At 40.9% G+C, this 21,605-nt stretch overlaps 1 protein-coding gene across 1 annotated transcript in view; it reads left to right on the top strand.

Moving 5' to 3' along the window:
* The first annotated feature begins 6,881 nt into the window (after window positions 1–6,881).
* XIRP2 (xin actin binding repeat containing 2) overlaps window positions 6,882–21,605 on the top strand; it is a 142,858-nt gene continuing 128,134 nt past the window's right edge. Inside the window, exon 1 of the mRNA XM_067549307.1 lies at window positions 6,882–7,283. Within this exon, the coding sequence (XP_067405408.1) occupies window positions 7,122–7,283 (162 nt within the window). The 5' untranslated portion in view covers window positions 6,882–7,121. The remainder of the gene's footprint in view (window positions 7,284–21,605) is intronic.

Below are 21,605 nucleotides of genomic sequence, written 5' to 3'. Positions count from 1 at the left end.
AGAGGATTTCCTGGGCATCTATAATACACCAAGTGACCAGTAGCATTGCCAAGAGAGAGAGAGAGGGGGGGGGAAAAAAAAAAAAAAAAAAAAAAAAAAAGCTCTGCACCAGAGCTTTTGGGCTGAGTGCTAGCTAAAAAGGTAGTTTCACTGTGAGTAAGAAGAATTTGTCTCCTGCTGGTTGATTCCTGCTGTGCTCAGAGAAACAAGACTGTGTACATGCTTTGTAAATAAATAGGATTGCAACAGATACCAGGCCTCCATCATCAAATTCTCCTCCTAACTGAAACAACCCACAGGATCCTGAATTTTATTGACCCCAGAGCTGTAAAAAAGGGGTAACAATATGCTTTTCACATTGGTTGCCTAATGTTTTCTGTACTAAGGATTCCAATTTAGCAAAGCATTTAAGCATATGCTTAAATCCATCCCTATTTAGTGGTCAGATTTAAGCACGTACCTAAAGTTGAGAATGTGCTCATGGACTACTGAATCAGGACCTAAACAAGAAGCCCAGCTACCTATCTTTTTCACAATGGTTAGACACTAGTTATGTTTGACTTGTTTAAGATTCTCTGCTACTAATACCCACCTCTTAGCGCTTTTCATCAGTAGATCACAAAGTGCTTTGCAAAGGGGGTAAGGATTGTTATTCCCATTTTAAAGATGGGGAAACCGAGTCACAGACAGCTTACAGTGACTTGCCCAAGGGCACTTAATAGGCTAGTGGCAGAAGAGGGACTAAAACCCTGGGGTTCTGAGTCCCAGTCCAGTGCTCTATGTACCAGGTCATACTACCTCATTGTCTGCTAAACACCCTTCCCTTTCATTAGGGAAATTTAAATTGTATTTTAATTCTGTTGAGTTGAAATATTTGTTGTTGGGTCACTTTACATAGATGGAACATAAATTCAAACCTCAGGGGAGGCTGATTCAGGAGTATGGTAACAGATTTCAGCACTTGCTCAAAAGGAAGGGAGTTGTGATTCTCCTCTCCAAACAATGAGTCACAGAGAAGGTCACTTGATCTCAGGGATGACTGACTGGGCAAGATCCACAAAAGGTACTTAGGCATCTTAATCCTAGTTTTAGGCTTCACTGTGATCTACAGAACTGCTGCCAAACCCTGTGTGCTCCTAAGTGTTCAGAATAAAAGTTGTAGCAGCACCTACAATTCTGCCTTTGGGCAAGTGCACTGGTGCCTTTTTCTAGGTGTCCAGGAGCCCCATCGCCCACCTAAGCCCCAAAGCAGGCTATTTAAGAATCTATCCACAGTGGAACAGTCATTGGGCCAGAGAGAAAGTGCACGCGCACGCACAAAAGAGAGAGAATGACTCTGTCCTCCAAGGTTAGGGCACTCACCTGGGCAGTGGAGATCCAGTCCCCCTTCCAGTCACTTTTGTGTTATTTATCCACAATGGAACAGATCAACAGGAGAGAGACTGAGGAAGACTCACATCAGAAGGTCCCATAGCTTAATTGTTGGGAGAGCCCTGTTCAAACCCTCTCCCCCCGCCCGCAAAGAGGGGAGTATTGAACATATGTCTCCCACATCCTAGGTGAGTGCTCTAATTACGGAGTTAAAGCTATAAGGTGGACAGCAGCTCCTCCACCATCTGTTTTTGTGTGGAATGATGCAGGCATCTAATCATTGCTGCAAGAAACAGCTTAAGTGCTTAAGCCACCGGACTCCAGGAGACAGGGTCTCTTCATGGACTGCTAGCAGAAATAGGTGCCTCCCTGCAGCTTCAACTTAGGCACATAGCTCCTTGAAGAAGTGGGACTTACACACCTCTCACTGGCATCTCCTATTGGATAGTTTAGGAGCTTTCCTGTCTAGCCTGCTGGCCTTTGGATTGAATTCTAAGGCATCTCTCTTCTTTCATTTATTGTATAGGAAGCCTAGGCACTGAACTCAGGCTTTGTGGATTGTAGTGTTGTTCCTAGGATTTCTAGCCACCCAGAAATGAGGTGCTGTAGATTTCAAAGCCTAAGTCCCTTTGTTGATCCAGGCCTTAATATTTTTCAGGGTGGAAGAATGAGCAAAGGTAATCTCTTTACTGGATTGTGCTAGAAGGTTTTTTGTCATAGCCATACAGTGCCTGTAACTCATATTGCATTAAAATGCAGTCTCTGCCCCTACAATACTGACAGCTGTATCAAATCTGAGAGAACACAGCTCTCGTCTGTCATCACAACCTTCATTGCAGCACATACTGATTACCTAGCACTCACTCATCAGCCCCCACCCTATTTGAAATTCTCCCTCATTAATTGTGAACTTGCTCGTTTTCCATTCATGATACACAGCAATGCTGCTGGCACTATCAAAAATAAAATATCTGAACAGCACTCTAACTCACCAGCCAATTAAGATATTTTTATAGTATCAACACATTAAGCCTTTCAGTGACTCCATTAATTATAATGAATCTGGTTTAAAAAGTTCAGCCTGTGGATGGTGCATTTAAAGGTTTATATTTTTAGGGCTTTGAAAAAAAATGTATTACTTCTTATTAAATCTTTTCTAAAAGGGCCTTTTTTCCTCTACTGTAGTGTCAGTTTAATGTCTGACACTTCCTTTTTAGGGGATTATTGTTGCTCTTGCTGGAGGTGGAAGAGGACTCCATGATCTAATGGGCCTTTTCTGTCTCCCATTGCTATGATCTTGTATATCACAGATAATGCAGTGTAAAAATGCAGTGCTTTTTGTTAAATGATTTTTATAGCTGTGGAAAACAAATGGCAAAATAATATCCTCCTTCCATTTTTACAAGGCTGTTATAAGGAGCCAAACATTGTGAGTTACAGAGAAGGAATCTATAAATCTTTCAGACCACTAGTCTAATATCAGTGGTCCACAAGCAAGAAACTTAATCATCATCTTACCTTTAAACTGATGTGCTAAATTCTGTTATCAGTCAGACTAGTGCTCCAGATTTAGACAGCCATTATCAAAAGCAGAATTTGGTCCATATGTTTAAGTAAACATGTTTCTCCATCACCTATTTAATTTCTTTTTATGCATGGAGGGGGATTTTCACAGGGATAAATGAAAGCAGAATTTAGCCTATCGGTGTTTAACTATTTTTGCCCTCAGCCTTCACACCTTCATTTCCTTTCTCTTCATGTAGCAAAGTGATATTCTGTTAACTGAGTAGCAATAAGATGCATACCAAGATACTAGGATAATGAAAACAGCCTGGATGTCTGAGTCACCACTGCATTATTCCAATTTTATGCCATTGTAACTCGATTAAATCTTAATATAATTACACTAGTATAAAATTGGAGTTATACACTGGTATATCAGAGCCCTGATTTTTTTTTTTTTTAAATAGAGATGAGAAACCAACATACTGATGGAACCATGAGCAAAATAGTTGTCCCTAAAATACTTAGGCTGTAAAAAAGAAAAATCAGTTGAACTAAATTTAGGACACTGCATAGGAGGGGATTTGGGAGTGGGGCTACCACAGATCCAAGAGCCTGCCACAGGCCATAGAAAACTAAAGACCCACAGAAATCAACAGAAGTTTCCCAATTAATTTCTATGGATTTTGAAGCAGGCCCTAAGTACCCACCTTGTAGCCCATAATAACCTGCTGGCCACCACTGCACTAAAGAAACTAGTTTTGGCTAGAGTCATACTTTAGACCCTGATTCATGAGAAGCTATGAGGTTCTTTCCCCATTCTTCTCTTGCATATGGAGGAAGATACATTTTATAACATGGCTTTATACCACTTACCTGGTTTCCCAAAAACAAAACTGTTTTTCCTTCAGGGTCTGAAAAGCCTGCAGCTTCATTGAAAAAAAAAAAAAAAAAGAGACCACAAATAAACTTAATTGCATTTAATACACACTAAATCTCAGTATGCAATGCATAAAAATAACCTCTAAATACCATTACTGTGATGAAATCTGCCACATGGCCAAATACCATGCTCATTGAGGATCACAGGTGCAAGAGCAGGCCCTACTTCTGCCCTCTCTCTACCCACACTTTACCCACAAGTTTCTCAGACATCTATTTAGAACAGAAACCATAGTCCCTCTTCTAGCCATGACTAGCACTCAGGCTAATCCTTAAACTAGACTACTTCCACCCATGTCCAGCAGGACTGGACAACATTCTTTTAGAAAGACTCAAACAGTGTTTTCCAAAATTAAGTAACTACCTCTGCCTCTTTAATATTTCACTTCTAACTTGTTGGGACAAATTAAGCTTTAACTGCAGTGCCCAGGGTCCATGTAAGGGTTCTCCACCACAGCCCCCCCCTTCAGTCATCCTCCTAGTCACAACTGACTCCAACACCCCCTAGTTTAGCAATCACCAGTGCAGTTTATTTACAGCATACAGTCCCACTGCCTTCCTACAACATGAAACTTGGGCTTCCTAGCCCAATACATATCCATGACCATAACCAGCTCTCCTCCTCCCTTCTTTATTTCCTTCACCTAGGCCTGTTTATAGCCCCTGGCTAATTAGGCAGACAGCTGCTTTGCCCTCACAAATCAGATACAGGTGTCCCTAGCCAGCTCCAAGTGACCTCACTTAATTGGGGCTGGCATGACAGAGGGCTAGCTAAGGAGTTAATGCCCAGTGCTCTGTCACAGTCCTGTAAAGATCTAGTATGCTATCCTATCAACTTAGATGCATAGGAAAGAAGATTAAATTAATAGTACTGCCTTGCTGCTCCCATGAAGGAGATGCTGTCTTAGACTCAACAGCTTTATACTGTCAGTTGTCACTTGCTCCTCTTAGCTCAATCCTCTAAAATATAGGCCAGTCCCTTTTTCATCTTTGCTCGTTAAAAAGAAAAGATATAACTTTCTTTTTATTCATTTATAGTACATAGTAGCTCCATACTTTGGCTGAACATTCATTCATTGATATATTTGTACTAATTTAGAAAGACAGTGGTTAGTGACTCATGTCTCATAGGGTCTTTGATCTAAGTTTGTAGTAGTGGTATCACTGTCTGAGATATATTTAATTAAACCTTGCTTGTCCTGCTCCCTAGGTAAAGTAAAAGTAACAGAACTTTGGATATTCCAAAAGCAATGAGTTTAACAGGAAATTATTAGACAGATGGAACATAGAGGTATCTTATTAATTTCTCCTTTCTTCCTTTCCTCCTTTCAATCTGCAGAGCAAACACAAAGTTGTATATATTTTTCAATTACCTTTCTCTATCAAAGTAACACCCTCCCAGCCCTGGTTGCAGTAACTGTCAAATTGAAAGTTCAAAGTGGTCTGTGTCTCTGGCATTTCTAATTGTATATGCTATATACAGTGAAAAGTAAAAGTTCTCTAAAATAAAGATTTAACAATACAATTTTCTCATTAGTGCAGATGCCTCCTATATTAACATGGACAGTGGCCTTGAATCAATAAACTTATTAACTATCCTGATGAGGTCACCATCATCAGTTGTGATGCTTAATAAGATCCCTTTTACATCCCTCCTACACCATAGCAAAACTACTGAAACATAAAAGAGACAGCTCTACCTTTATGGGTCCAAATGAATGCACCTTGCATCCACCTATGGCTATAGGGGCAGTTGTATCAAAGGGGAGAAGGACCTCCTTAAAATATGCAGTAGGGCTCTATCCAAGCCAATGATGTCTGCTAAGGAGCAACACTGAATCAGCTCCAGGTGAATTTACTGTTGCAGAAATTTTTCAGCCCGGATTGTGCAGAAGCAGACATCCAGCCCAGAGTATCCCTTTTACTGTTACTTATTAAACTATTGAAGTCTGCAGTTCTTTTAGCAATTCTCTAGTGCCACTTTTTAATGAAGTTATGTACAAAGGCTTTGTATTTCTTGTGTTCAAGCTAATTCCATCTATTTACCAGTCAGGCTTTGCATGAACAGAAATGGTCTTTCCCAAATCTGGACAATTTCTTCTGTTCTGAAGGAAAGGAATGCCTTTTTTTGGAGGAACTGCCTGTTTATTCAGTGGAATTCACTGTGCTGGGTAGGAAATCCTCCACAGGAGAAGGTGACTTTTAAGGCACTAGCTCTGTTTGGTTGCAAAGCCCCATGACAGGTCTCCAGATATCTCCAGGCACTTGTGTACAGCCCATCCCCTCATGCTAGTACAGCTCTATACATTTGAGATTTGATCTTAAACAGTCCTGGATTGTTATCCAAATCCAGTGTGCAAATAACTGCTTTCTAATATCTAATACCTCTGAATCTATGGTATGTAGGAAAGCACAGGGGGCTTTGGTCAATGGAAGTCAGGACCCTAAATACTTTTGTGGATTTGGGCCTGACTCTGAAATACTGGTTTGTGGATGGGACTTTATTCAGTGTGGTTGCAGCACCAGAGTGAAAAACAGCGTTACTTAATTTCAAGTAAGGTGTTTATGGTAAGGCTTTGTTCTAGACTAGGAAATCCTGGCAGTGCTCCAGACCATGAACTTGAACGATATTTGTTTTTGGAGCGGAGGCTATTAGTGATGCTTTTCCCAGCACTTAACAATAAGGGGTTTCCTTCGATGGGTTCTGTGCTGCATGGAAGGAAATGAGGGGCAATAGGCTTTTCCTGCTTCTGTTTCCTGCAGGCTGGGATCTTTCTTTCCCTTGCGAAGTTGCTTATGTCATTGACCCTCTGACGCTGCCCTTCCAGGCCAGCTCGCCTGCAAAGAAGGGTTCCAAGTGCCTCGGCTGACCTGACCTTCGGGGCCCAGAGCAGCCTGGGCCGGGCCATATGATGTCTGGGTGCGCCAAGCGCAGACTTGGGGCGGGTGTTTTCTTCTTCTTCACGCGTGGGTGCCCCCACGTGTTTTGACCCAGCCGCCTGGTGCTGCTTTTGCAGGGCGCCCTGGAGCTGGCGAAGTTCCCGATCGAGAAGGGCTCCCTGGAGCGCCTCAAGCAGCAGTGGGAGTCGGCGGGCGATGAGTTGAGAGCCGCTCCCCCGGGGGGCTCCGCGGGAGGCCGCCGCCGCAGGCAGGCCCCGGAGGGGAGGAGAGCTTGCCCCGCGCCAGCAGCCGAGGCCGCCGCCCCGCGGGAGGAGGAGACCCGAGCAGCTGCTGCAGCCGGCGGCCAAGAGGGGCGCGTTCCGAGCCGGCCGCCGGATAAGAGCCGCGGCGGCGGCGGCGGCACCATGGAGAAAGCGCCGCGGGCCAGCGTGGGGGCTGAGGTGGCCAAGGAGGAGCCCCGGGGCGGCCGCCGCAGGCTGGAGCGCTTCAACATCCCCTGGGAGGAGCTGCGGAGCAGGTTTGAGGCCCCCAGCGGCGCGGCAGCTCCGGCAGCGGGAGTCAGGCAGGTAAGCGCCACCGGCCGGTGTCAGACACATGCGCGCCCCCCCGCGGCACTGGTAGCCCCCGGGCCACCAGCCCTGGGCAAGGCAAGGTCGGGACCTGCCGCTGCCTGCCCCTGAACGCAGGTCAGGGCTGCTGCACGCACTAGTCCATCCAGAGCCTGCCTCTTCCCAGCTGTTTGATCGGCCCATGGTCCAAGGAATGGAAGGAGCCAGCCACCGAGGCACTGACTAAACACCTTTGTGGACCTAGGCCCTAGTGACTAGCGTCAAGAAATTCAGAGGGGAGGCTCTTCCTCCATCCTGCGCTTGCCCGTTCCCCCTTGTGCCTGTAGGTACAGAGCGCACTTTTCTGGGAGTTAAGGGCTCAGATCCTGCCTTGCCGTTATGCCCAGCACGGGGATGGAGGAAGAGTCTAACTCTGACTCTAATTGATTTTGTCATGGTAAATCCAGACTTGCACATCTGTATAAAATGGGCTCTGTGGCAGAGAGTGATGGGGCAAGGGCCAAAATAAAATAAAAATCGGCACGTGAAAGGGGAAAAAAAAAATCAGGGATAACATGAAGCATTTTACAAAATGAAATGAAGGTAAGATCAATGAGTACACTAAAGCACTGATAGGGTACATTGTTAGGATTTCTGATGTATTATGTGAATTCACTGTGTGAAGCAATTTTAATGCTGTAGTCCTCTGTACAAATATGAAAAGTTATAGGGAAAAGTTACTAAGTATGCACAGCTACTTTGTTAACTTAGCAATTTTATTTATAGAATAGAATTTGTCTTTAATTAACATCTTTGATAGTCAAGGTGTCCCATGGTGCTTTATCAGAATAAGTTTGATAGACAGTACAGGGACTGTGTAGCAAATGAGACAGCCGCTATGCATTCCACATACTTCACACACTAACTTGCTCTTTAAAGACTATTTTACGGAAAGAAAGAAAGAATAGGATCTGCTTGAGAGGGATTTTATTCAAGTACTTCTGTGAGATCTTTACTTCCCACAGTGGACAGCCACTGAATTCTTTTTAATAATACCTAGCTCTCATCTGTAGATCTTAAAGTGCTTTACAAAGGTCAGTATCATCAGTCCCATTTTACAGAGAAGTGAAGTGACTTTCCCAAGGTTATAGACAAATTAAGAATCTGGAATCAAAAAGATTTTCAGCTATTCTAACCAAAAAACAAACAAAATCACTCTGTGATAGAGAGAATGTGTTTTAACGATGTTAAATTAAAAGGAAGTCTTAAGGATGGTTGGTGGTGGAGGTAAAGACTGGGTCAGTGTTCGGACAGTTGGAGAAAGTATGTGCCATGGTGGTTACCATCACTACAGGTATGAAATCAAGTTCACTTAACAGAACTATTAATGCAAATTGTCCAGCATACAGCAAACATTTATCACATAAAGTTTTCATATATGTGTGTATATATTTATAAAATCAGTTAAAAAACAAAAGAAAAACTAAGATGTTTAATTGCCTTCTTGATGTGTGTATGCTACTTAGACATCAAGCCCGAGCAATCAGGCTTTGTGGAGATGTAGTGTGCAGGTGTTTGAAGTTGGGGGCTAGAATCCACCCTTTGAACTCCACAGCTGCTGCCTCAACCGATAAGGATCTTAGATGGTGTATATGCTACAGCCCCTGGGTTGTTAGGCCTACCGAAGCTACGTGATGACTGATCCCGGGTCCATCCCTTCTTGTACTCCAGTGACATCTTTTTGTACCAGACTGTGCCCAGAGTAGGGCAGAAACTATTGTATAGTTCCCATGTGAGGCTGAAGGCCCTCTTCTGTGGTGAGTTTCAGCCAAAAGAAAGAATAAATCTATATAGTCAGCACAGTATAGAACACATATTATAATAAGCCATCTTCTGTAATTAGGGTAAAAATTAAAAACATAAGAATGGTCATACCAGGTCATGCCAATAGCCCATCTAGCCCAGTATTGTGTCTTCCGACAGTGGCTAATGCCAGGTGTTTCAGAGGGAATGACTAGAACAGATAATCATCAAGTGATCCATCCCATCGGCCATTCCCAGCCTCTGGCAAACAGTAATCCCTGCCTATACAGGCTAATAGCTATTGATGAACCTATAAACTTATCTAGTTCTTTTCTGAACCCTGTTATAGTCTTGGCCTTCACAACATCCTCTGACAAGGAGTTCCACAGGTTGACTCTGCCTTGTGTGAAGAAATACTTCCTTTTGTTCGTTTTAAACCTGCTGCCTATTAATTTCATTTGGTGACCCCTAGTTTTTGTGTTATGAGTAGGAGTAAATAACTCTCTTATTTACTTTCTCCACATCCATCATGATTTTATAGACCTCTATCATGTCCCACCTTAGTCATCTCTTTTCCAAGATGAGAAGTCCCAATCTTATTAATCTCTCCTCATATGGAAACTTTTCCTTACCCCTGATCATTTTAGTAGCCCTTTTCTGTACCTTTTTCCAATTCTAATATATCTTTTTTGAAATGGGGTGACAAGATTTGCACACAGTATTCAAGATGTGGGCATACTGAGGATTTGAAGAGGCAATATGTCTTCTTATCTATCCCTTTCCTAATGATCCCCAACATTCTGTTAGCTTTTTTTGGAATGCCCCTGCACACTGAGTGGATGTTTTCAGAGAACTATCCACAAGTTCCTCCAAGATCTCTTTCTTGAGTGGTAACAACTAATTTAGACCCCATCGTTTTATATGTATAGTTGGGATTATGTTTTCCAGTGTGCATCCTTTGCATTTATCAACATTGAATTTCATCTGCCATTTTATTGCCCAGTCACCCAGTTTTGTGAGGTCCCTTTGTAACTCTTCACAGTCTGCTTTGGACTTAACTATCTTGAGTTTTGTATCATCTGCAAATTTTGCCACCTCACTGTTTATCCCTTTTTCAGAATAGATATGTTTACTTATATTTTAATAACTTATCAAAATAGGGAATACTTTTGTTATTGCTGAAGTCAGTGGAAGTTTTGTCTATGAAAGCATATGCTCCCTTCAATTATCACAGAGTAGAAAGGATCAGAATGGCCCTGATTCCACTGTGGGATAATCAAGGAGAAGAAAGTTGGCTAATATATGTCCCCTTTCCCTCTGCTACCAGAATGTGATACTCTGCTTCACTTGGCAGATGAAGGCATGGCCAAAGGGGAAGGAAACCAGTAATAGTCTCTGCTGCTAGCATGCTCATCTCCTTTCAATGCTGTCCCAAACTGCAATAACTATGGCTTCTAGAGACCATGGAGAGATACGTGGTACAGGGCTGGTGGGCCAGTGGGAATACATGCTATAAACTGTGCTCCCATAGCTAAGGAAAGAGGATGGGCTGGAAAGTGCAGACATAGGCAGCGCTGGGAAAAACATTTGTTTGGTTTGAGATTTGCTTGGTCTTCCCCATTTGTTTATCTGGTCACAGGCTGATACCAAAGATCCTGAACTGCATATCTGATGTCAAGGCATTTGTGATGGGAAGATACCATGCATTAGTGGTTTTTGATGTGCTGTGCACCTTAGAAGGCATGTATTTCCCTTATATACACTTTTACGTGTGAAGGGGAAGCATGTGACCCTGATTAATGGCTGTAGGATTTGGCTCTTACACAAATCTCTTTCCTGTTATAGTTCTTAAGCCAGCATATATGAGTTTACTATGTAAAAGTTATTTCCTTGTATACAAGAAACAAGTATAAATGGCTTATGCAAAAAGGGGGTAGGAGACACCAATGCAATTAGGAATAAATCCATGCACTGTTTAAATGGTCAACTGAACATCAGTCTCTTAAAGGAAATATAAAAGCACTGTGAAATCTACATGTAAAGAAGACTAGCAAAAATGTTTAGGAAAGTGAAGTGTTGGCTCAAAACACTGGCATAATGACAGTGATTTATTCAGAGTATCTTGAAAAAGCTGGGGGTGAGTATTTGATACTTTTGATTTTTCTAAAATAATAAAAAAATGAAAGTTGAGGCATTATTGCAGGTAAAGAGCTACAAAAAGCAGCAGTCACAATGTTAAGGAAGAGGGTAAACTGATGGTAGAAGGGAATTTTAAGCACATTAATATAAGTAATAGACAAATTTTCAAACATGATTGCTTGAAGTTAGACACTTAAATCAGTATTTTGACACCTAGACCAGACTGGCCTGTTTTTCAAAATAACTGACCACCAACAACTCTTATTGATTTCAACAGGAGTTGCAAATTAGAACATCTGAAAAATCAGGCCACATCAAATTAGATACCTAAATATGGATTTAGGTGGTAACTTTACGTATTGTATTCTTCAACGCCATCAATAGTCAGCAACTAGTGCCATCAGCAACCACATCTCCATTCATGAGCCAGCAAGACAACTATGCTCCTTTAGGACCGCACAGCCAGTCCTCAAAAGTCAGGACGAAGCACATAAGAGCTGGAGACAAATTATTCTTGGCCGGGGGGTTAGTTTCTAAAACAGAGTATGGCAGACTAATCTGGAGTGTGACCACTTTCAGAGAATACTGCAAAACTCTCCCTTTTTGACAAAACTTTCCTACCACAGATAAATTAATGGGGGGAAAGCAAAAGAGAAAAAGACCTACATACATGTAGATCCTAAGAAGACAGTCATCTCTCAGGGAAAGGAGAAGAACAGAAGACACATGAAGTCCACTAGGGACCTCGCCAAACATACCTAACTGACTTGGGAAGTGCTTAGATGCAACAGGGATGGGCACTGAGGCAGATAGATTCATGCCTGAAAATTTTGACAAAATATCTTAAAGATACATTTTATTTACATTTAAATTTGTCTTGTGGAATAATTTGTTTTTGGATTATTTTGAATTAGAGCCTTGCAATCTGACCTGAACCCAGTAGGACCCAAACTACAAGTGTCAGGGTCGAGCAAGTCAGAAAACAATCCAGCCCACTTGGGCTTGGGTCATGTGGTCTCAGCTCTTCCTCCTGCCCATGGGGTTGGAGTGGTGTAGCTGTGCGCCCCAGTCATGCTGACTGCCACCAGCTTACAGTGCAGTGTGTATTGCATAGTGAGTGTGCCAACAAGTTACTTTGCCCTGTGTGCACTGCAGAGTGAGAAGCAGAGAGGTACCCATGGCTGGCAGGAGTGGGGCACACAGCCATCACTGCGCCAACCTGCAGACACGGGGCGTGGGAAGCCTCTACTAGGCTGAGCCCCAAGGATGAGATGGTGGCAGGGCATTCAGAGAGCTTCAGTGGGAAACTCTGTGTCTGGGTCAGGTCTGAAAAGGATTTGACATTCTTGGATCAGCTGTGCCCAGATTGGGTTCAGGTCCAGCTTTAAAATTAGGTCCAAGCAGACCTCTAATTTGAATGGTGAATAAATGGCACCATTTTCCAGTCTGACAACTGTTATATAATCTGGTTTGCAAGAGTATCTATCCAGCGCTTTATTTTTGCTGGACAAGATATTATGGACTGATGGCAGACTTCCCTAGTGAAAATATTTACAAACTTTCAAAGGCAACTGCAATCCCATCTCATTTAGGCATGTCACATTGATGTACAAGAATTTGAATTGAAATGCCAGCCACCAGACTAAAACAATACTGACTCTCTTTCATCTGAGAAAGCTGCTGTCAGTCCATACATTGGCTTTCACTGACATAACAAGGCAGACTGGGGCAAATCAAAACTGTCTTTGCCAAGTGCATTTCCCCCCATTTTCATTCAAGGACTAGGTGTGAACATATTGAGACAGAAGTCAGGATTTATTTAAAATGCTTTGTGAAGAAGCAAGTTTCTTCAGCAAATATCAAATGCTATGTCTCCATTTGTACATATCTGAAGTGCCACATCCTAAATTTAAAAAACAGATCCACTCTTTTTTGTTTATCATCTTTCAATGAACACCCCTCAGTTAGCTGTTTGCAAAAAGAGAAAATATATGCCTAAATATTTGTGCAGTAGTGATTTATGAACATCTAGTCTGATTTTCTCTTATTATGGCACTTGATATTTGTTTGTCCTAATGCAATAACTTTAAAATATGTAAATAGCTAATGCATTTTTCTACTTAAACCAAAAAGGATTCTCCTATTTAGTCCTTTCCTCATATTTAATGGGTAGAACTCACTGGATTTCAGACACCTGAAACTCATTCAAGCTCTATTAATGTTTCTGCTCTCTGGAAGCTACCGAATATCAATGATTTACGACACTTAATAGTGTGCTAACTTGTTTTATGTCAATGTAAGTCATTTAGGGTATGTCATGAGAGAAGTTGCTGTGAAGCTTGGCAATGCATCATACATATTTTTGAGCAGGTAGAAAACAGTTCAAGAATGCAAGTTTGAGTGTAATTTAATCAAATGCCTACTCTGCACCAAACCTAGGTATGTATGAACACTTTCAAACTGACAAAGGCAATAAGAAAAAAACATAGCATCTCATCCAACAAGCTGTATAGTTAAGGCTGTCTGAAATTCCATTTAAAAATATTTTCAGGTTTTTATAGTTCATATTATTCATGTGTCAACCCCAAAAGAGTATTCATTCTAATTCCCCCCAACTTTCTTCAGCTCATATATTTAAACCAGAAACTGCTCCTTTGACGTGATCACTATATTGTGGATGTTCTTATTTTTTTCCTGAATATTTATACCAGGCAGGCAGGCTTTAAAAAAGTAGCAATAAACTGCTCTCAAATGACTCTTGGAGACTTTTTTTTTTTTTTTTTTTTTGGGGGGGGGGGGGACAGAGGTAACAAAAGACATCTTCAAGAGGTTGACAGTGATTCTTTAAATTAATAGACTGTCTGTGCCTCATGGACAACATTTTCAGAAGAATTTCTGTTGACATATCATGTAATTTATGTAATTCTTTAACTTCCTTTATCACCAAGGATGTTTGTATGAGACTGGGGTCTTTATTAGAGGGTTTATTAGCCCCCTGTTGTTTGTTTTCCACTTGAAGTCTTAATTCTGTTTGTTCCAGAGGGGTAGCCGTGTTAGTCTGTATACAGCAAAAACAATGAGAGTTCTGTAGCACTTTAAAGACTAACAAATTTAATTTCAGCAGTCATAAGCTTTTGTGGGCTTCAGCCCACTTCCTCAGATGCAGTTGGTAGAAATAATACAGCAAATATTGACTCTATGTTGTCAATATTTGCTGTATTATTTCTACCAACTGCATCTGAGGAAGTGGGCTGAAGCCCACGAAAGGTTATGCCCGCTGAAATTAAATGTGTTAGTCTTTAAAGTGCTACAGAACTCTCGTTAATTCTCTTTGTGATGTCCCAATAAGTTTTGATATTATTTTAAAGGTTGTTGTCTTCAAGTGAGGAATAAGCAGATCAGATAAACACTTAAGAAAAAAAGACACCAAAAAGATACTATTAATAATAAAGAATGAGGGGACTGGTATAGAAAATATTATATCTAAGGAGAATGGCTTCCACACAGAATGCCTTTCAAAGTTTTCCAAGAGGCACCCAAGAAGTTTAGAGGAAATGAGAACTATATGATTTAAGACTACTTACTGCAAGCCATTTCCCATAACCTTGTATCCTACCTGGAGTTCTCAATTGAGCACCCTGAGAGGTTAGTGACCAATGCTGCATGGATTTCAGAGGAACACTTCTATAGTCCCAACCCATTCAACTGTTTTTAACAAAGTGAATTCATAACAATAGATACACGTACATCAGAAATTAACAATCCCAATGTAAAAATGCTAAAAAAGCATTCCTGGGGTTGCACAGGTTTTTAAAAAGTAGATCTATCTCCAAACTAAAGGCAATCAAGCAAAAACAGTAGAGCTCAATTTACATATTGAAAGATTATTTATTTTGATAAAAAGAATTCAGATCTTTTTTACATGTTAATAAGCCTGAGCATTTAGAAACTTCTCTATAATAATATGGACTATACTGTTGCTAAGTTACACTATGGTTCAAATCAAATGAAAATCAAATAATGTCAGTTTCTTAATTATTTAGTGCATCGATAGGAGAGGATTAGATTTAAAGCACAACCACCACTACACCTTCTGATCTATGCACACTCCATCCATAGCCCCACAAAGTTGCGAGACCTCCTTGTCAACCTCCTCCTAGCGCTGACCAAAGTGGTCATCTACAACACCAGGGAGAGGATGTAGGCTGAGAGGGATGCTCTGTGACTGTGGGGCCTATTTCCATTCCTCCATCCATTCACGCATCCAGGCAGAGTTCCTCTGGGCCACATCCACTGGCTCCCTAGATACCTTCGACGAGCATTGGGCGCTGTCCTGGTGTCTCCTTCAGGTTCCCAACATTTGACCCCCACACCTGTTCCTGTTTTTTCATTTGTTGTCCCCTGCAATTAGTTGAGTCTCAGACTTAGCAGTCCCTTCCCTTAGGCTGGGGGAAGGCGCCTGCCCACCTCCCGGAACTCAGTAGGATAAGGTGCCTAACTGGAAAGTAAAGCACCAAAATCATTCTCCAAACCCAGTTCTCCAACAGACTAAGTTACTATGTTATTCAGTAAAGCAACAAAATTACATCCTGGTAATCCAGAGACTAGGTAGGCAAACAGCACTTGCATTCTATGATTGCTCTCACATGAACATTGTTATCCATTTTTATTGGCAAGAGAATATGGGTTAGATTTCCAACTGCCTTCTTTTATTAGTATCTACTACTTAATACAAAGTATTTCATAGCAATGAGAGCTTTAATCAGATGGACTTTCACTTTACTATTCATATAAAAATGGTTTTCAAAAAGAGAAATAGAAGATACCGAGGTGATGATTTCTAGAGATGGGCTTGGACTTGGGCATGTTTTGTGAAAGACTCTTTGCCTTTCCAGTGACAGAACAAAAACTTCCTTTTGGTTTCAGTTGCAGATTCAAAGCTTATAGGAATATAGAGTATTTTACTCAGTCCACATAGTCACTGCTGATTTCTGACATTATCAAATTAAAAAAATAAATCTCATTTTCCTCTCTGAATATATTTTGCCCTGCCTTCAGGAATGTGAGGGGAAGAAATGCCAACTTTAACAAGTTGATACACTATTTAGGAGTATGCAATAACTAGCCTTCAGCCTAGTTATGATTTATACAGGAGCATGCATTTAGCCGGTCGCAAGCATCCCATTACCATGACTTCATTCATGTAAGAGCATGAGGTGAGATTGCCAGACACAAGAATATTTGATCTGAGATCCCCTCAGTTTACTAGTATTCTTTCTTTATGTATTGTGCGGAGGTATACTTTAAACTGAGGGGCATTATGTTTGAATTTTGTGGTGATATTGCATATAAAATCAAATCTGTGCGCACATTATACATTTTAAAATATTAGGAATTATTACAAATAAATAACATAAATGACTTTTCCACTTTTATTTTGTTTCTTCTCTTTCCTTTTTTTCCCCTGTCACTCTCTGGACTCCTGGCTTCTTTTACTCCTCTTCATTTTTTCCAGTGCATTTCCATTCAGTCCAATTTCTCCTCCTCCTTCTTTCTATCTCCCCCTTCTCTGCTTCTGTTGTGTTCTCCCTCCCTTCTCCCAAGTTCTTTCACAAGAATCCCTCCTTCAGTCTGTTTTCTTCTTTCTCACCTTATCTATCCATATCAGTTTCTCCTCTCTTCTTCTCTCCCTTTCCTCATCCTCAATTTCTCAATTTTTTTCTTTTCTAATGTACTCCTCCCTCAGTTTCTCTCATTTCTTTAATTTTCTTCATCTCCCTTGTCTGTCTCTACTGCCTGTAAACATCCATTACTCATTGACTACCACGAGAGACCCCCTTCATTCTACACAGCCATCCACTTCCTCTCTCACCATATTTTCAAAGCCAAGAACTGGGACAACTTTATGGGAACATTTTTTAGAGTTGTGCAATATTCATACCATATTTTTCCAAGAAAACATGTGCTTATATCACTACTGCCAGTTACTGACTCATCAGTGACACATGCATATTTCTCAAAGTGAAGGATTTTCCCCCCAGTATTTAGTGTTCTGAATGAGTTTATCAAGAGACACTGAACAAGGACTAACACCCACTTTGAGCAAAAGAACAGATTTGATAGTGTTTACAGCTCATCCAACTTTTCTCTTTTCTCCAAACACTATTTATCACACTGAACACTCTTTCCACTGTACTGTTTGTTCTTGATAAACACAAAGCAAATTTTATTTGTGTAGCTACAGGTCTTGAACCAACATTTTGTATTTTAATCCCCCCTCTTTCCCTCCCTCCCCCCAAATTTCGATTGATGGAATGAAAAAACAGGAGATTTCAGGCATTCTGAAAGAAGTTCCTGGGACACCGTACCATCATATGCAAAACCAGGACACATGGTCACTTTGTTTCATCCACCAATACATCCACACACTTGCCCCCCAACACCATTCCTAGAGCCTTAGGGATCTTCCAAGAGGAGAGTGAAGGAGGAACTAAAGAACAGCCAATGGAAGAGATCAGTAGCTGTCATGAGGAAAGGTTTATGCAGTGGACCAGGGGCCTACCGGCATTGGCTGTTGTTATTCCACCCTGTCCCAGAAGGAAAAGCACCCTGAAAGAGGAAAGGCTCACCTTTCCCAAAAGGTTGAATCAGATTTGGATTCAATAATACATGGAGTAGTCAGGACCTTGCCTCAGACGCGAGAGCCCTCACAATTCGGTAGCACTTGGATTTGGAATCAGCTTTAGGCTCCATTTCTGATAGCTAAAGATGGTGGCAAGTGTGGAATAATGTGCTGTTTACTAGCCAGACATTTTTTTAAAAGTGACATGGGAACTTTAGCTTATACCTCAGTATTCCCTTGAGGAGGACAGAAGAGATGTCGTTTGAGAACTTATTTGATGGATGACAGGTCTAACATGCAGCGCCCAGAGTGACTTAAACACACACTTTTCTGGCCCAGAAACTAGAGTTCAAAATAATGTATGCCGGTCCCCATATAGTTCATATACCTTATAGTAAAAAAATGCTAGAAAGCATTTTTATATGAATATTAAAGTGAAAATCCATCTGAATAAAGCTTTTTCACTGGCACTAGATACTTGATACATTAAGTAGCAGGTACCAGTAAAATAAGTTGTAAAACTTGATGGGCCTGTTTAGCACTTTAAAGAACATATAAAATATCCCACAGGCTATGTTTAACTCATATTCTCAAATTATTTTAAGGTGGAGGGTCTTTTTAGTTATCAGTAGTAACCGTAGCAGAGAGTCACTTTTAATACTAACAGGAAAAAGGGTCTGTTTTGTTTTTGCTGTAAGGCAATAAAACTTAGTAGTGCAAACTCCACCATTCTCGCAGGAGTAAACAATTTATTTTTCTTTTAAAATCTGTTTGGAATGGAGAGCTGCTTTTTTAACTGAGAAATAATAATTGTCAGCACTTTATACAGCACTATAGATCTCAAAGTATTTTCACCAAAGCATGATTACCAACGTCACACTGGAAGTTGTTTTCAGAGATGGGAATAGAACTCAGGTCTTCTGACACCTGGTCCCATGCCTTTCTGGGGGTGAATTGGTCTCCTTTGCTGCATCAGGAAAAATATAGAGTGAATTTTGTTAGTTCTAGAGCCAAATTCTGTGCTCAGCTGCCTGCTTATGTGCTGACTTCACTTGGAGCGTGTGGAATCTGGCTCTAAATGTTATGATTTCACAATGTGGGTGTATGCCTCTGTGCTAGATGTTCTCAGAATTCAGTATTTCATCCTCTGTAGTAGGGTACAGATGGGAGCAAAAGCATAGCAAAGTTGTGGAAACACAACTGGTGAGGCATTGTAGAGGAGAAGCACAGCTTTGTAGGATGCTCCACTATGCAACCCCTCCCTGTCCCCTGCTATTTGTTTTCGAGCAACCTTTCCACACTAACTCTATATGAGCCATGCTCCAAAGCTAAAAGAATCTCTTTGTCTGGCCAGTATGAGGTGAGATCAGAGAGCATATTCTCTACACAGCCCTCTTGCTAAACCAATGAAACTCATTCAATAACTGCAAGTAAATTGCCACTTTCTCCAATAGTAGTCACTTGCCTTCTGCAGCTTGCACAGACTATTGGAAGGCAAAGAGTGCACAAGAATTGGAAAATGGACAGTCAGAGTGAGAAATAGCATTTTTGCAGATGTTGTGCATGACAAGATATGTAGGAAATGCCCCTGTTCTTCACACAGATCCTCAGGGACTGCATGATAGCTAGGGCACCCACTGTCTCTGCCGCAACTCTCTCCATTAACCTTTAACACAAAGACTGAAAAGCATGTCACTCTTCAGAGCCATAGATCCCACACAAGAAGCCCCTCCTTTTCAGTCATTTTATTTATTTTTTAAATTCAAGTTGGAAGCTCCAGCACTGAGTTACTGAATTGGACACCCAAAAAAAATGGGTGCTCGGTGGGAACAAGATTGAGCCCCAAAACTCTTTTTTGTTGCTTTGGAGGATCTGTCTCTTTTATATTTCTCAACATGTGGTCTGGGATCAGTGGAAATGAAAAATAATGGAAAATGAGAAGAGCTTCTGTGCAAGATTGCTCTTACATAAAAAAGTCAAATAAGACCATTAGTTTATGCTCCCATCTCTTTAAAGCCAATTTCATTTCTATAGATTTTGTTTAAATTATAGTCTTGGTACAAGTATCTATCTGAAGTGCTAAATAATGCAATCATAGTTGTTTTATGCAAAAAGTCGAAATGAAAGAAAGACTTGTCCGAAGACAAGAAAAAAAAAACTTTTCAGAAAAAAGTGCTGTCAAGCTGCTTTATCACCCACTGCACTTTGCTTAGGGTTTGTCTATACAAACATTTAGTTTGTAGCAATCTGGGGTGTGAATCTATCCCACACTAGCCTGCTGTGGTCTAACTGTCCATGTGGACCTGTTGGTGTGCGTTATCAGCTTGTTAATGCATTTTGATTTACTCCCATTTCAAAGAGGACTTCCAGAATTCAGCTGAAATATTCTATCCAGAATTCTGCCACACAGGCAAATGTCTTAGAAAATAGGCTTATGTTGTAGTCTTGAAATCACACATTGGAATTTACTTCCCCAGGTTTCTGAAAGAGCTAGGGGCCTCACATGCACATTGAACAGAAAGGGTGGCAAAAAGGAATCCTCCATAAGAGAATCATTGGGACATATGAGCAATTGTCCAATACCTCTTCTAGATTCTCAGTTAGGAAGGAGCAAGACATGTCTGCAAATGAGTAAAAAATCCAAACTTATGGGTAATTGTGTCAAAGGCTTCTGATAGTGCAGAAAAAGTCAGCATGGACACTTAAATTGTGTCCATTATCAGAATGAGCTCATCCTCCCACAAAACTAGCATAATTTCTGAGCCATACATGTGCAAAAAGCCAGACTGCAAAGGCTCCAGAAAGTCTATAGACTCCAAATGACATGAAAGCTGTCTCAAAACAACTTTCTAAGCAATATTACTCTAAAAGAGATTGTGAGAAGCAGAGTGATACCTGTGCTGCAAGCATTACTGTCAACATCTAAAGCAACGATCTAAAATCCACCTCTTAGGGGAATGCTGGTACCCTGCTCTTTCATACAAGGTCTTAACCAACAGTGGACTCATAAACCTCAATGATCCTGATATTGGCAGTGTGTCATCCAGAAAAATCCCTTGTGCCTCAGCAGATTTCCATTTCATCAATGAAAGTGGCTACACCTTGTGCAAACCCAAAAACCAAATGAAATCAAACCAAAAAACACCAAACCAAAAAAACAGAATAAGTTACAAATTCCTCCTTTGGGAAAAGCAAGAATATAAATGGCAAAACTGAAAAAGTAGATAAGCTGAGGTTGATCCCTGGCAATTTCAGGCCTTACATGTAACCCAGACTCTATGCAAAAATATTAACCTCATATATCATTAAAGTTATTCAAAACTGAGACAAGGTGGGTGAGGTAATCTCCTTTATTGGACCAACTTCTGTTGGTGAGAGAGAGACAAGCTTTCAAGCTTGGTGTGAGAGAGAGAGAGAGAGAGAGAGAGAGAGCTGTATAAACTTGTCTCTCTCTCTCTCTCAGCAACAGAAGTTGGTCCAATAAAGGAGATTACCTTACCCACTTTATCTCTCCAATATCCTGGGACCAACATGGCTTTATTATTCAAAACTGGGCGGTCTGTCCAGATGTCCATCAAATCAATGGCAGCATCACCAAATGTTATAGATGGCATAATCTTAATTTGAAAATGGCTTGCAAAGTGCTATCCAGTTATTGTAATGTACAATTAGTATTTTGTTAGTTAAAAACATTTCATCACTGTTAATATTGTCAAATATTTCAGGCATGAAAAAAATAGTACCTAATACTGTATAAGTGGCTCTAAAACACTGCA

Source organism: Emydura macquarii, unplaced genomic scaffold (assembly GCF_026122565.2).
Source record: "Emydura macquarii macquarii isolate MOO-44397 ecotype Brisbane River unplaced genomic scaffold, CSIRO-AGI_Emac_v2 contig_1253, whole genome shotgun sequence".
Classification (NCBI taxonomy): domain Eukaryota; kingdom Metazoa; phylum Chordata; order Testudines; family Chelidae; genus Emydura; species Emydura macquarii.
Note: the sequence above shows the minus strand (reverse complement) of the source record. Positions and strands in the feature narration are given on the sequence as shown.